Below are 14,977 nucleotides of genomic sequence, written 5' to 3'. Positions count from 1 at the left end.
TTTAATTATACTTGTGATGCCTTTATTTTAAAGATTTATTTTGAGCTAGCCGTGGGATTTGAGGACTGACTCCAGGCAATCAGTTTAAGATGAGGCCTAGAGGTACTGCCCAGGATTAAAAGGGAACATATGTCAGTATGCAATGTCAGTTAATCACACTGCCTTAGTCCCGTGTTCTAACGTAACCCATATGGCACTGAAAGAACAAACTCAAAAATACGTAACTAGCATAGCTGGAAAGTTTATCACACTCTTCTACACTTACTTTGTATACTTTTTAACATTATTAAAAACCTGACTCTACCTCTCCTCCATCCAGCCACTGCACGCAGAAGGGTACAAGCAGGAAATTCCACATGACATTTTTGCAAAGGGAAGTTTTCACCTGGAGAGCAGGTCCAGCTCTTGAAACTACTTTTAACTTCCTTGTAAAAACAACAGGCTTCGCTTTGAACAGTTCAGAGGACACAGTTAAACTGCTACCATCTCACACACACATACACCCATGCTCTTACACAGCCATTGCTTTTTTGGAGGTAGAGGGGGAGCGTGGAAGGGAGAAATAGTGTGGGTTTAGAGATTACATTTGTGGACCATTTCGATGAATGACCAAAATAACAACGCAGGGCTCAAGAGCTGGCTTGCATAGCCTGAAAATTGCCTGATGGCTTTAGGTCTGCTGTTTCCTACATCCGTTCCCTCCTCTCACTTCTCCTCCTTAGAGGTACGAGTGCCTGGCACTTAACAAACAGCACCCAAAGGGTAAGTACAGAGCAACTCCTCACTGCAAGCGTTCCCACTCAAGCCTTCAGCAATCAGGAACTTCCAAAGACAGATGCTTGTTAGATACAACAGGACAGGCCCCCAAAAGACCCATGTCCCCTAAATTCACCTTTCCTCTTTCTACCCATCCATATTTTTTATCACTACAACAACTTACGGCAACAAACCAGCCATCACAGATCTGGCTAGACGATGTGGGAAATGAGCCTTGTTTTACAATTGCTACTGCCTCTCCCTGGAAACTCTTGCTCTTGTACTACTGAAAATATCATGGTTTATCATTTGTTTGACATTTCTGAACCATGTATGGTTCATAACTTCTGTGCTGGCTCTTTCTCATCCCTTTTCTGAAACGCACTACTCCCTTCAGTCAGCAGAGAGGAACGAGGAAGTGGAGCCAGCATCTTGTGACCTTCCAGACATCTCCTAGTCAAGCGTGATTCAGTTTGGAAGATACCAGGTGACACAAAGTCAGATCAAGAGATGTGTCTAACAAGAAACATCCTGTTTATGTTAGGCTTACACCTCTTGCCTGGGCCAGCACGGAAGGACAGGGTGCTTTTCATCCTCCTTTCACCAACCAGCCATTCCTTAGCCCATGGTGCATCTGCAGGCTACACTTACACAGAAGGACAGCCTAGAAGCACTTTATGCAATAATTGCACCATTTGAGTACAAAACTAGGTTAGCTTCCAAACTATTACTGCTTGCTTCACACAAAGACAAAAGTCAACATCAGCTGTAAAGCAGGGAGCAGCTAGAGATATTTAACTTGTAGACTGAGGAAACTTCATACAGATAGGCTTGTAACCCTGCAACGTCACAGCTGCTTCACAGGAACACCAAAATCCTGATGAGTATGAAGTACAGAACTGCACACGCTAGCACTGTCTGCTCCCAGAACAAGAAACGCAAACTAAGCCAATTCAGTGCGTACCCCCCCCCCAAATTAAACAATAGCTTACAACACCTGCATGAAGAAATAAACACCTACAATCCTGGAGAGCAATCTGTGACCTCAGAACAAAACCAAGCTGCTCATTAGAAAGCAAGTTTGGTGCGCTGCTCTAGCAATTTATACCTAGCAAACTCTACGTTAAAGAGATAGCAAGTGTGAAGCTTCATATGAAGCTCAATACTAGAGTCGGGAAATAAAAGCTAAAAATCCCTCGTGCAAGCTTAACTGATCCTTAACAGCTTCATTGTACAACCACGCAACAGTCCGCAAATACAGACTTTTGCTGGCACTGTTTTGAAGGTTTCTCTGAAATTCTCTAGCGGGGGAAAAAGGGCAGTTCAGGTTAACACCTTGCTGGCACATCAGTCGTTTGCCTCTGGTTTATTCAGCCCTATTCCACCATGGGCCATCAGGTAACTGACATCCACTGCCTCATCCACCGCGTTCAAAAGAGCTGCAGGATTAAAATAAAGTCTTTTACAGATTTTCCATATCAAATCTTTTTTTTTCCCCTCTCTTTTACACTGTAATTAAGTTAGTCACACACAGCTTTACAAGTGTAATGATCGTAGTTACTATGTGAAACACACTGCTCCTTGATGGAGCTCAAGTTAAAAAAAATCAATGCTTGTGTAACACTTGAAAATTTCTCTGATGAAATTTAATTCACATCTATTCTTAAAGGCTGGTATTGGAGAGTTAAAATGAGATGGCAACTTTTTGCAACTTACTGTTAATAAAGGTTTTTTTGTGTGTTTGAAGGAAAACTAATTTTCTCGGGCAAAACCAAGGATAAATGAATCTACCTACTACGAAAACCAAAAGTTAGAGTACCTAAACAGGAGCAACAAAAGATGGACAACAGAGCTGCATGAAAAGCTTACTAAGACCAGACGCCGCCACTATTGCTAAATTTGAATAAAGGCATAAATACAGATGGCACACTGTAGGCAGACTGTTCGTGCACACCCCTCCAGAGCTTAGAGCACATCACACACCAGTAATACAAAATAAAAACCACAGATTAATACTAAAATACAAGAGCATCAAAACAACCGAATTGTCTTTGGTACTTTGGAATAGGATAAATATATATAAACTACATAATAGAGATGTTATCTAAGTGTACAGAGAAGGAAGAAGCCAACAGCAGCTTGTCAGAGGTGAATTTTGAGAAAGATTCTGGTCATTGGATTCACAGGAGGCCCCACATTGTCCCAGGCTGAAGCAGTACAGCAGTGCACAGTCATAAAAGGTAACATGAAAAGGGTAATGGTCAACAAATCGAGAAGCTAAGATTTTTCTTGCAAGAAAACTGAGGAGCATCAGTTTGAAATGAAAGGTAACAAATGGGACAAGGAACTGGACAAGAACACAAAAAGATGAATACCAATACCATGAAGTGTATGTGTCTCTAAATTTGAATTACTACAAAGAACAGGACGAGGTGTGTACATACAAACCCTGTGTTGTTTTTTTTTTTTAATTTACACAATGGAATAAGAGCGCACAGACTTTACAACAATCAAACCTTTTGATCAGCTGCATCTTCCTCTGAAATTAATTTTGACAGCGGTGCATGCCACAGTCAACATCGCTAAAGTCTTGATGTGTTCTCAGCAAGACATGAGGAGAGACTTGCACACATCTTAGATTCCACAGCAGAGATTACAGGGCGCTTGCTGACTGCGTATACACTCTAGTATGGAGCAGCACTGGCTGTTTAATGTGAATTCCCTTTCTCAGTCCCTCAACCCATGTTTGCTTGGCTCACAAACAGCTCTGAACCACAGGCCTGGTCAGGATAATCAGCTGGAGGACAAAAGACAACCTTGTTTTGAAGTAAACCCTGAAATACATATCATGAGGCAGCGATGCCTCAGCACCAGCTACTTGAGCCTGCTCGTCTGCTTCCATTGCACCAAATGACTTGCTGAGGTAGACACGGCTATCCTCTGTCAGCATCCTTTCAAACCTGGAATTCTGCCGTAAGATTAAATATACGGAGGGCACTGTCAGGACACAAGAACTGGTGACAAGCCAACTGACCTTTGGTGATTCGGGAAGCACAAAAAGAGAGATGAGGCCAACAGGATGGGGAGCTGGAGCCTCAGTGAAGGCAGCACGTCTCTAAAAGTTCTGCAGCAGCATTTGGGCATGGCATTAGAAACAAATGTAAGAGTGTAAATAATATTTTGTTCAGCTCATAGTCAGATCTCCAGCACCACTTGCAGTGTCTGCGCTGCCCCATTTGGTCATTAGTTTGCATTCTCATGAAATCATCTCTAACACTCAGCTACTTAAAGATGACCAGGCGGAAGTTCAGTAGTAACTGTGACTTTCAAACAATATCTGGAAGTTAGGAACTCAGAAAATAAAAAGATATACCACTTTGCATAGTCTCTAATCACTAACTGGGGCACTGATCCCTGTAGTAGCAAATTCTGACTAGACCCACAAGAAACGCCACAAGCAGAAAAGGTGACACCTGAGATCACTGAAATCCTACAGTCCCCTTAGCTTTCCCCTTCTTACAGGGACAATCTCTGGGACAGTTTTTCCATCATGACCAAAGGCAGAAGATGATCACTGTAATTTCATATACAAACACGACTTCTCCTGAAGATAAAGTTGCATCTTCATGACAATGCCACACCCAGATACATTTACGAACACTCAGGTATCAGAAATCACTCAGCCATGTTAGCAAAACTGCATGAGCTTCTTAGCTGGGCTGGGCTGCAAACTATATTGCCCCTTGCAAAGCACTTGTTCACCTATCAAAAGCCATCTTATTTTAGCTATTTCTGTTTCATGCTGTACAAAGACGCTTCAAGGGATGCGGTTCTTCCATTTTTACCAGCCTCATTTGTGCACAGAAGTCTTTCACTGAGCGCCATTTGCCATGCTGGCATTTAAACAACAAAAAATGCGGTCTACAACCATTAGTTAAATCCTTCAGAAGTCACCAACATTTCCATAAGCACTGTATCAAATATTCATCACTATGTGGTCCTTTGCAACTTTCTCATCAGCCTACATACACGCCAACAGCCTAACACAGGGCTTTCACACTGTACACAGCCATCACATATGGAACTTCACCAGAAGTTCAAAACTTACCGTTTCGAAGCTGCCTTTGTGCATCAGATCAATGGGAGGCCTGAAGAGGTCTGCTAGAGTAGTGAGTTTCTTATCTACTGCCCCTCCATTTCGTAGCTCCTGTTCTTGTCGAACTGCACAGCCCCAAGAGGAAACAAAGCTGAATTAGACAAAATACTCACATGATGGATTTATTATTGACTCTACACCCATACACAAAACTTTGGCACCTAAGTCACAAGGTTGGTCCACACTGAGTAACATTAGCTGTTACTTATGGCAAGAACCCCACTTGTCCCAGCTCCCTCAAGCAGTGGGAATTTATTTAAATACATCTTAAGAAATGTAAGTATCAGTGGAAGTGGTCACGTGCCAATATTTGAAAACAAAAAAAAGGCCACGACTTGTCCCCCATGATGCTTTTAAATAGAGAAAACTGAGCTACATTGCAAGATCATAGCTTTACTCAAGAGTATTTCTATTTCAATGTTTATAACACCTGACGGTAAAACAATCCCACAGAAAGATTCAGTTTATGTGGACAGATCACAGCAACTGCTCACCTATATGCATTATATGCAGTGATATAATGCAGTTTATGGAACCAAGCCAGTTGAAATGAGGAATAACAATCTCATAACCCCAAAGCCTTCCATTTGTGAAAGGAGTTGCCAAGGGGCCATACCATACAAGCCACTTTTGAGCAGAGACTGGATCCCTCCAGGGATAAAAGTATCCCTGTGGAGCAGGCCTGGAAGCCAGGAAATAACGTGGACTTCCGTGGCTAAAACAACTTCTTCAGAGATAACCGGGACAGTGATATTAACCCATAAACTTTTACCATGAAGCATCGTAAACTTGCATCACAAACCTTCACAAAAGTTTACATATCACACACCTCTAAATGTTTTTGCTATAAGAGAGCGGAGATGATGAGAAAAAAGTTAAGGGCATGAAGGTGCTGTAGATTCTGTGTTTTTATTTACATAGCTGCCAATTACTTTAGTACCTGACTAATTATTACTGCTGGAAACCCCTGACCAGAGCTGTCAGGGGAAAGCCAGCAACTACAAATAGTTATTTTCAGCATCCAATAGCATCTAGTAACTCAGGAACCTGGTCCTTGGTTACAGCTCTTGAGCACTCCCACAGCGTTAGCAGTAACAACTGGGTAACAGCCCTAACTCACAGCTGCGAAATATCTGGTGTCAGCTGCTGCCAAAGAAGCCTGTTCTGTGAAACTTAAAGGCTTAAATAACAGCCAACGCTTTGTCATTTGGAGATTCTGCATATGAACGGATAGACAGTGGTAAACAGCAATTAAATTCACACGAACCTTATGTGTGGCCAAGGAAGAAGCCTCAGGGCTACTCAAATAACATAACAATTTAAGATTGCCCCCAGAAATAAAGTAACAACCTTAACTGCACCCAAAGCACGTGGAAAAGAACTGTCAGCAAATGGTACTGCCACAACAAGGAACAGCCTAATAATAATATTTTTTGCAAAATAACTTTTGCTACACAGTAAGCAATTAAAAAACATTCAGTGACTGAAAACTATCGTAGCCCATGCTGGCAATTAATTTACAATCATACTTAGAAAAAAAACAAAGAAAAGGAGAACCTCTAAGTTACTGATCTGCAGACACTTACTGGTTTCTGTCTGAAAATCCCGAAAGCCATCGAATATTGAGCGCGCAGGTCTGCGTCTTTTAGGAGCTTAAAAGAAAAGAGTATTTAAATAATTATTCCAAAGGTATTCTATCAAAAGCATTACTTATTAGTACCCTCCATCACATGTTGAACAACAAAACAGGAATTCAAAGTATGACTGATGTGGGAGTAAAATCATTAGGAAAGGCTGGAGGAGGACGCAGACAAGTCATTTATGAGACCCACTCATTCCTATCACATCCTCTGTCCAGCAAACCTTACCACAGAAGGAAAATGGATCAACAGTACACAAAAATTGAAAGTTCGCCCCTGCAGAAGAATACCTTCCTTATTAAGAAACGCATTTGTTTCTTCCACAAATCATTTCTACTCCTTTTTAATCTCTTATCCAGATCCCATCTTTGTCTGCATTGGCAATAGCCAAGCTCTTCCACTGGATCCAGTGTCACTGCCTGCAAGGAAACCTTCAGCTGGGCACAGACAGCGGGCCAGGCTGGTAACTGAAGTACTGCCTTACAGCTCCACTGAAGTCCTATGATACACTAAAAGCACTGCAGTTGGGATGCAAAACGAAACTGCCTGCCAAGACTTATTTTAACTACTTGCCCGCTTTACTCTTATTTGAAAGCAAAATAGCTTTAAGATAGAACTTTCAAAGCATAATTGTTAGAAGACATGAAATATGAAATGAATTAAAGAGAGCAAGATAAATACAACATATACCCACCAGAAATGTGTAATGGGAAAAATCCATTTACATTGAGGAAGCATGAAATACATACAGGTCACAAAGCAAGTACCTCCAAACCTTGTTTTTAGAGATCTTTATGGTTTTGCACCCGTAGACGAGAGGTGCTGCATGCACTGTCACCCTGCGCCGCACTAAGGGCACGGAGAATGACACGCAGTTCTTATTTCTTGCATTCTTCTTGTACAGTGTATCAAGCAAATAGCAAGAGCATTTTGCACAGCATATGAGGAAATTGAAAGTAACCCTGAATGAGGAGCGTGCCTGTGAATAGCGCCTGTCCAACTCCAGTATGTAACATTGCTCTCTCTCCTAAAAGCTTACCGCAAGCACGGCCTGGTACAGCCAGCTGCAGAGCCATTTAAACTGTTGTTTCAAACAGCAACTGAAGGATCGTTTCAGCAAAGCAACATTTGCCTCTCCAGGCTTAGCTACAAGCCCAGTGCAGCTGAGCTGTTGGACTTTTCTGATTTATTTTGCAGTGCAAGAGCGATTCAGAGTATCTGGCAGAGCAAACGGACACGGGCTTTTCAATCAGAAGAAAACTAAAACATGACCTCAATATGAGGCTGTTAAAACCACAAACTGGAATATTTCCTGCTTGAGATTAGAGCTGAAAGGACCAATAGAAGTAGCTTTCCACTGTCAGCTGGGCTGCCGGGCTGCTTCGTGCTATAAACAAAAGTGGCATTAATGAGAATATTAGCACTGGGGGATGAGACAGAGCCAGGAAGCTACCACTGATCCCCAGATTGCCTCGGTAGGGCAGTCAGGGACAGCATGTCTGCAGTCAGTGTGTGACAGGTGGGTAGAAAAGGATCAGGCAAGAGGGTTGGCAGATCATACTCCTGCACTTTGTGGTTTTGTGAACCCACAGGCATCTCTAGACCTTTGTCAAAGACTCTGCTGGGTCACAAAGAAAGCAAGAGGAACAAGCTGGTGCACTGCCTTCAAAGAGCCCTCAGCAGGTCATCTTCTGCAACCACCTCTCAGCTTGTGCATCCTGGCAAAAGATGTCTCTGATGTTGAAAACAGGATCAACAGAAAACCAGTTCCGCAGTAAACCTCAGATTTGATCTCATGGCTCTCTCTAGCACAGGAACTAAACAACCGAAAACAAATTTCCTATGGGTACAGGATCACATTAAAGACGAGCACTCGCATGTCCTTCCTTGTTAAAAAAGGCAAGACTCTTAATCCAGCTGACGTGTTAAAAGCCATAGACAGCCTGGTCAACACAAAAAGGACAGAGCCTCACAAGGGAAGTACGTAACAAAAACAGAGGGAACTTTAGATCTCTGTACAGAGGTGGACACTATACATAACGAAAGGATAATGCACCCAGTAATCTAGTCCTGCTAGTGAAGAATTCAGAGCATCAGCGTATTAGCTAAGTACTAACCAGTGTTTTAGATAAGTACACAACAGAAAACAGTATTTCCATTACCTCTTTGCTTACAGCAAAATATGTTTCAAAAGCAGAACAGCTTCAGAAAACAAGAAAACTATCTGTGTGATACAGTTTAAAGAGCAAATTAAATTCTTTTAAAGGAGAAATGGATAGCATGATGAGTAACGAAACAATTCAACCCTTCCTCATGGATCTCTGTGAGAAGCATCCATTTGTCCTCTCCATTTTCACCTGTCAGTCAAATCCCCAGCTTGGACACTTTTGCAGCAGTGTTGCACAGTTCTGAACCCCCAAGAACACAGATGTGCACTCATCATTGCTAATTGGCTGTTACCTCACAAAGTCACATGAAACAGGAGCTAGAAAATTGGGACCGCTGGGAACGTAGCATCTCCGATGGGCAAGGTTTTAAACAACACTGGTGTATTTCCAAGTATGCAACCATTTTACATGGCTGCACGGTTGCAGCAAGAGAAAAACAAGAATAAAATTATGTACACTGCTTTCTTTATATTCACCAAGTTCTGCTCTTTTCTTGCCATGTAAGCTCATCTCAAGGTATTTTAAGAAAACAAAAAAGAAAATAAGAACACAAGCCTACCTCCAAACAAGGGCTCAGGTTCTACTAAAATTTCCTGTTTTTGAGGAATTGGAGCTCGTACTTCATCCCTATCAAAGAGGAAAGAAAAGTGAGAGATAATAACGTTCCAAGTACTATGTAAATTATACCCTGTTGCGCTCCAAAGGCTCCTGCAACTTGGATCAGCTAAGGATGCTGCTGTATCATTGCACAGAATCAGAGATTTGGGGCCAAAAGGGACCTCAGAGACCATCTATTCCCACTCAAGGCACTGAAGCAGGACTTAGTACACTACGCATTAAGATCTGGCATGGATCACCTTTCTACATCTTGACGTAAGATTATACTAATCCTTGGGTGACTTGATCCCAGACTTTGTCAATCTACTATTCAAACATTTTTTCTTCTTTAGTAATTTCCTTAGAACTTGGAAAAGTTTATTAAAAATTAGCAAAGGCTAATTAATCCACTTGCCACCCTCCTATCATGTTTATCTACATAGAGGGGAAAAAAAAGATTATTGGTTACTACAAACTTTCTCCTGCTGGAAGACTTTTTGCCTCCACTTTAAACTCACAGCCCTTTCTTTTTCCAGAGGAAGGAAAACAAGATGGTCAAAATTGTCATTTCCCTCCATACAATTCGGAAGCAGTTATTTGCTTTCATAGCTGGGCTCCTTCGCGTAACAGCTTAGCTATGCTTACAGAGACTGCTAGGTAATCTGAAATTATGTCTGGGAGAAGAAATAAAATCACAAGGGCTACAAAAAGTATAATTTACCCAGTACAGTCACCTAGCCCATGCATCTACTCAAAGGAGCGCATGGGCTCACTCAAAGAAATCCGCTGCTACAACCTGCCTATGAACTACTCCTGAAGCACCCTCTTCCCTGGACTCTCCAAAGTCTTAAGCGTGCAGTTTGTGGCTCTTGGCCATGCAGGTTTCAAAAAGTAACTCGTAATGTCAGCAAGATGCACTAACCTTGCTATTAACCTCCACATCTTTGATTGCTGTTGTGAAGCTAGTTATTCTCCATTTTGCATTGCATATTTATTTTTCTCTCTTCCTAGAAGTAACACTAAGCTGACCAGCACCTGGAGGGTGTCAAGTATAAAAAAGAAAGTATTCCAATAAAAACTCGAATCGTAAGTCACTGATGTGCCAGAATTTGTCTAGAAATTAAGAACTCTAACACCTACAGACACAGACTTTTAACTTCATTGCCTGTCACAGGTTCAAGCAGGGAGGCACTTAAAGGTTAATGCTCAAACAGTTGTTTAAATTTATACATGTGCTTCAGAAGTATAAGCGACAAAAATTTTCTTTAAAAGTCAGTTGCCTTCTCCTTGAAGTGGAAGACTTTCAGAAAGACAGAAGCATGGCTAGGTTTAATTTAGACCTTTTAACAAATGTGACTGATACTAATTAGCTTCCACTCAAAATAGTCCACTCATCCCAAGCAGGCACATTAACAGGCAGCACTGAAAGACTCTCTGCCATGCTCAAGTGCAACAACACTTTCCTTCATTGGCATGCGACGTGTAAGACACTAATGCAGATTTTGTAGTTGCTTACTCCTCTGCATATTAGTGTACACAATCTAGCCATTCCAGTGCCAAACCTAGCTACTCCTGAGAGAACACAAGAAAGTGCTTACAAGCAGGACTGAAGTCACTATGTTTTATAAGAACCAAAACAATGGGATTCTCCCAGCAAAGCAAGAGTGCTGTAGCAATTTTAAAATAAAAATCTCTTTCCACTGGATCCCCACTTTAATGTCTCAAGCTCTGTCTGCAAAAACAGTGTGCATAACTTACGGAAAACTTCTGAAGTACACGCAAGAGAGACCAGCTTATTTAAGAAGAACAGCTTATTTATTAAGAAAAGTATCAGAGCAATCAATTAACAAGATCATCAAAGAAGCACGTTATTACAGTGAAGTGACAGCAGGTTAGGAGAAGGAACAATCGTTTTATTTGTTCTGCCTTCCACTGTTGAATTCCTTAGACAGACAATTCATTTATACACAGATATGTTCAAGTACATACTCGGTGTGCGGTCGAACAGAAGACACCCCTGCAGAACTGGTGCTTGGCTCCTCTGCTATGCCTCCACCATCCAGAAACATGGTGACAGCCATCTCCAGATTGTTGTTGCATGCTTCGAGCATGTGTTTTCCCACGCTTTCGCTGGCACCTGTAACGCCAAAGGAAAAAATAAAGCATTCTTCAGAAAGCGTGTTGATCGGAAGCACTGGGAACAGCTAACCAGCACGCTTTCTCTCTCAAAGCATTAGCAATCAGAGCAGTTCACCGGTTGCCATTTATCCCTAAGGCACAACTGTAAATTGAGACAAACACATATCTCAAAGGGGAACGGAGTGCCCAGATACAGGACAGCCAGACCTCTGCCTTCCATAAGGAGAAAATTTAGTGGAAGCCATACAAAGGGGTTTAGCATGGTCTTTCTTCTTTCTAGACCCTTTCCTGGTACAATTTTCCAAACATTAATTAACAGGTGTACCAATCTTGACTTCTGTTGTGGGATACAAAAAAAAAAAAAAAAGAAAACCTGACTTAACATTGTTACGGGGTGAATACTAAATATGGTGCTAAAGTTATTTACCCATCTATAACAGGTACTTAAAGAAGAAAAGATCCCCTGTTTTTCTGAGTGCTCTAAAATGTAAAGGCAATGAGCAGAAGCTCAGTTCACATAAGAGGAGGAAAAAAATAGTAAACAGGGAGAAAGTAGTACTTGAAAATACAGTGATTTGTATCATGACTAACATTTATTAAAATGGGTCCCAAGCCCAACTAAATCCACTCTTTTTCTTGCTGCTCAGGATGAAATATTGCTTATCAGCACCACGTGTAGCTCTTTCCTCAGAGGGTCTGCCTCTGCCCCCCAGAGCTTTCTCAAAATCACACAATCCAACAAAAGCACTCTCATCAAAGGAATCTCTCCTGCACCCAACCTTATAAGAGCCTACTTGCTACAGCATCGCTCTAGAAGTAGCAGGCTGCCAAAGAGTTTATTTTCATACAGGAAAACTAGTATAGAGGAAGAGTAGCAAAATGCAGCTGAACCAGTTTGGGAGTAGCTTTTGGATCTGTAATAATTCTTAGCAGGTTCACTACCAGTCACTGAAATGAAGAAAACACCGTTTTCCCAGCATCAGAATAACAGCTAACATGAGAGAAACATGATTATTTTTTTCATCAGATGCCTGAGATTTTTCAGAGAGCTCTAGATTAAACAGGCTGATAAGTAAGAGAAAATACACTTTTAGAATTGATTTATCTCAACGGTTTCAAAGACCTGCACCATTACGTTAAACCACAAAGAAAGCCAGACAGACCGAGGGAACGGCTTTTTCAAAAACAAAAACAAACAAAAAACAAGACCAAAACAACCTGCCCCAACACGTGTAACCAGACGACACTTAGCTGTACTTAAAGACATTAATTAAGATGAAAAAAAATGCAAAAGAAAAAACTAGTAACATCTCAAATAAAACATAAAAGCATCAAGCTCACATTTTTCCACTAACTGCTCTTTGGTATTTTCAGGAGCCCATTTCATTGCCAGTTGTACCAACCAAACACCACCTGCATAGCCTGGATTATACACGCCACCCTCCAACCTTACTGCACAGTCACGTGAAGTCATTCATTTAGAAGAACTGGCACAAAAACTACATCCAATCCTACACTACTTAAAGATACCAAGTCTTCCTCGCTCCTAAGGAAACCACCACCACATGAATATTTTCAGCGCTTGTGACGGCAAGCAGAAAATACTAAACATTTGTTAAGACTCAAAACAAACTTCAAAGAGATCCCATCATTCCATTAGCGAAGATTTACAGGAACTACACACTTTTAGCACTTAGTAATTTTCTGGGTGAGAGCACCAAAGAAACACAATTCTGCCATCTGGAAAAGAAAAATATAGTCAAGACTACTCCTCAATCTTCACCACCAGGTTCTACAATCAGATTGCCATATGGAATTCATTTAGCCTTTTCCATGCAAACACTGGTAATTTTGTACACTTACAAGTTAAATCTGAAAGCTGATAACACAAACCATCAAGGGTGTGTGCTACTGAGCACCTGTCACTTCACGCCAGCGCTGGCAAAACAAGCTCCACGAGACCAGACTTTTGATAGAACCTTAAATTCTGTTAAAAGGAAAAAACAAAACTTCAAAATCCTCCTTTAAGAGCGGATGGGTGAAGTGCAGCAGGTTCTTATTTTCCTTTTTGAAAGCATAAAAGGGGGAGCTCTTACGTTTAGCACAACCCGTAAGCAGAAAAAGCTGTTGGGCAAACAAGCATGATTATGCCTGTTCCGGTTACTTTTTGAGCAACTGTCTCAGGCACTACTGAAAAAGAAAACACAAGACATCCTGTAATGGAAACGGACTGACTGTAGCTTTTCTTTTTTATTTGAGGGGATTAATTCTCGACGGCTTCTGTAAGGCTAACTGAGCGATGCACAGCCTGTCAGTGCGCCGTACCAGCCCCGTTCAAGGCCCAAGCATGCACACACTGTGTAAACACAGCCACAACCTGAAAACAAACTGGTTGGAGCAAGTGAATCAAGAGCAGCCGCGCTTGTACCAGCCGAAGAGCCGAAAATATTTTATTAAGCACTCCTTCGGGCCCTGCCCCGCGCTGCCGTGAGCAGGGGGCCCGGGACGAGGTGGGCTGCATCCCCGCAGCGCTCTTTAAGCGGCTCACGACGTCGCTTCTCAAACCGGGTTCTCAGCCAGCCGACACACCTTAAGAGCTGTTTCGGTGCTTTTTTGCCCCGAAAGGCGGACGTGGGCTCACCCCGGCCCCCCTGTGCCCTCCAGCTGCGAGCCCACCGCCGGCTCCCGGCGCAGCAAAACCCAGGGGGACCCCGGGGCAAGGAGGGGGGGGAGGGGGGCAGCCCCGCTGACAGGCCCGGCCGCCGCTCGCCGCCCCCGGCTCGGCGGGGCCCTCCCCACAGCCCCGGCCCCGGCCCCGGCCCCGGCCCCGCGGAACCGGCCCCGCTCCGCCCCGCGGGGCCCAGCGGGAGCTGCCCTCGGCCGCCCCGAGCCCGGCCTCCCAGCCGGGCGGGGATCCGCCCGGTTAAGCACGAAACGACGGCGGCGACGGCGGCGGCTTGTGCCGGGCCCGGCCCTCCCCGCGCCTCACCCGTGATGGCGGTGAACTGCTGGATCAGCCCCCGGAGCGCCGCGGAGGCCGCGGAGCCCCCGGGCGCCGCCATCTTGCCGCCGCCGCCGCACAACAACACGCACGCCGCCGGCCCGCCCGCACCGCGCATGCGCGGGGCCCGCCCGCGCCCTTCCTCTGCCGGGCCGCCGCGGGAGGGGCGGGGCGGGGGCGCGGGGCGGGAGTTGCCGTGGCAACGCGGCTCGCGCCGCCTCTGACTGACGGGGGGGGGATCCCTGACAGGAGCTGGGGGGGGGGGGGGGGGGGGGGGAAAGGAGGAAGGGGTTTTGGGGTGGTTTAACGTTAACCGCAGGGCTCGGTGAGCTGGGTGCTTGTGGCTCGCCTGCAGCAGGATCCAAGGTGGCTGTTTCGATGGCTGTGCTGTTCATCAATGGGAACTGTGAAGCCGTTTTTATCTTTGTTTGGGGCACTCGGAGTACCCGGAGAGCCCGCTGCTCTGTCCTGGTCCTCCAAGCCGGTGGGCGCACAGCCCGGAGTTAGAAATTCTGATAAG

General features: G+C 43.8%; 1 protein-coding gene across 3 annotated transcripts in view; it reads right to left on the bottom strand.

Annotated features, from left to right (window-relative positions):
* The window catches only part of UBXN7 (UBX domain protein 7), a 30,675-nt gene extending 16,080 nt beyond the window's left edge, over positions 1 to 14,595 (bottom strand). For 2 of the 3 annotated variants that reach the window (XM_048077300.2, XM_048077301.2), the window contains exons 1-5: positions 14,446 to 14,595; positions 11,307 to 11,454; positions 9,280 to 9,347; positions 6,499 to 6,564; positions 4,865 to 4,977 (exon numbers count right to left, since the gene is read on the bottom strand). In XM_048077300.2, the coding sequence (XP_047933257.1) occupies positions 4,865 to 4,977; positions 6,499 to 6,564; positions 9,280 to 9,347; positions 11,307 to 11,454; positions 14,446 to 14,575 (525 nt within the window). In that variant the 5' untranslated portion in view covers positions 14,576 to 14,595. Of the gene's footprint in view, positions 1 to 4,864; positions 4,978 to 6,498; positions 6,565 to 9,279; positions 9,348 to 10,239; positions 10,353 to 11,306; positions 11,455 to 14,445 lie in introns of all 3 variants that reach the window. The other variant, XM_048077302.2, reaches the window with a different exon arrangement.
* Between the last annotated feature and the right edge of the window lie 382 nt (positions 14,596 to 14,977).

This window comes from Anser cygnoides, chromosome 9, assembly GCF_040182565.1.
Source record: "Anser cygnoides isolate HZ-2024a breed goose chromosome 9, Taihu_goose_T2T_genome, whole genome shotgun sequence".
Lineage (NCBI taxonomy): Eukaryota > Metazoa > Chordata > Aves > Anseriformes > Anatidae > Anser > Anser cygnoides.
The sequence above is the reverse complement of the archived record's forward strand: the minus strand, read 5'-3'. Positions and strand labels throughout refer to the sequence as shown.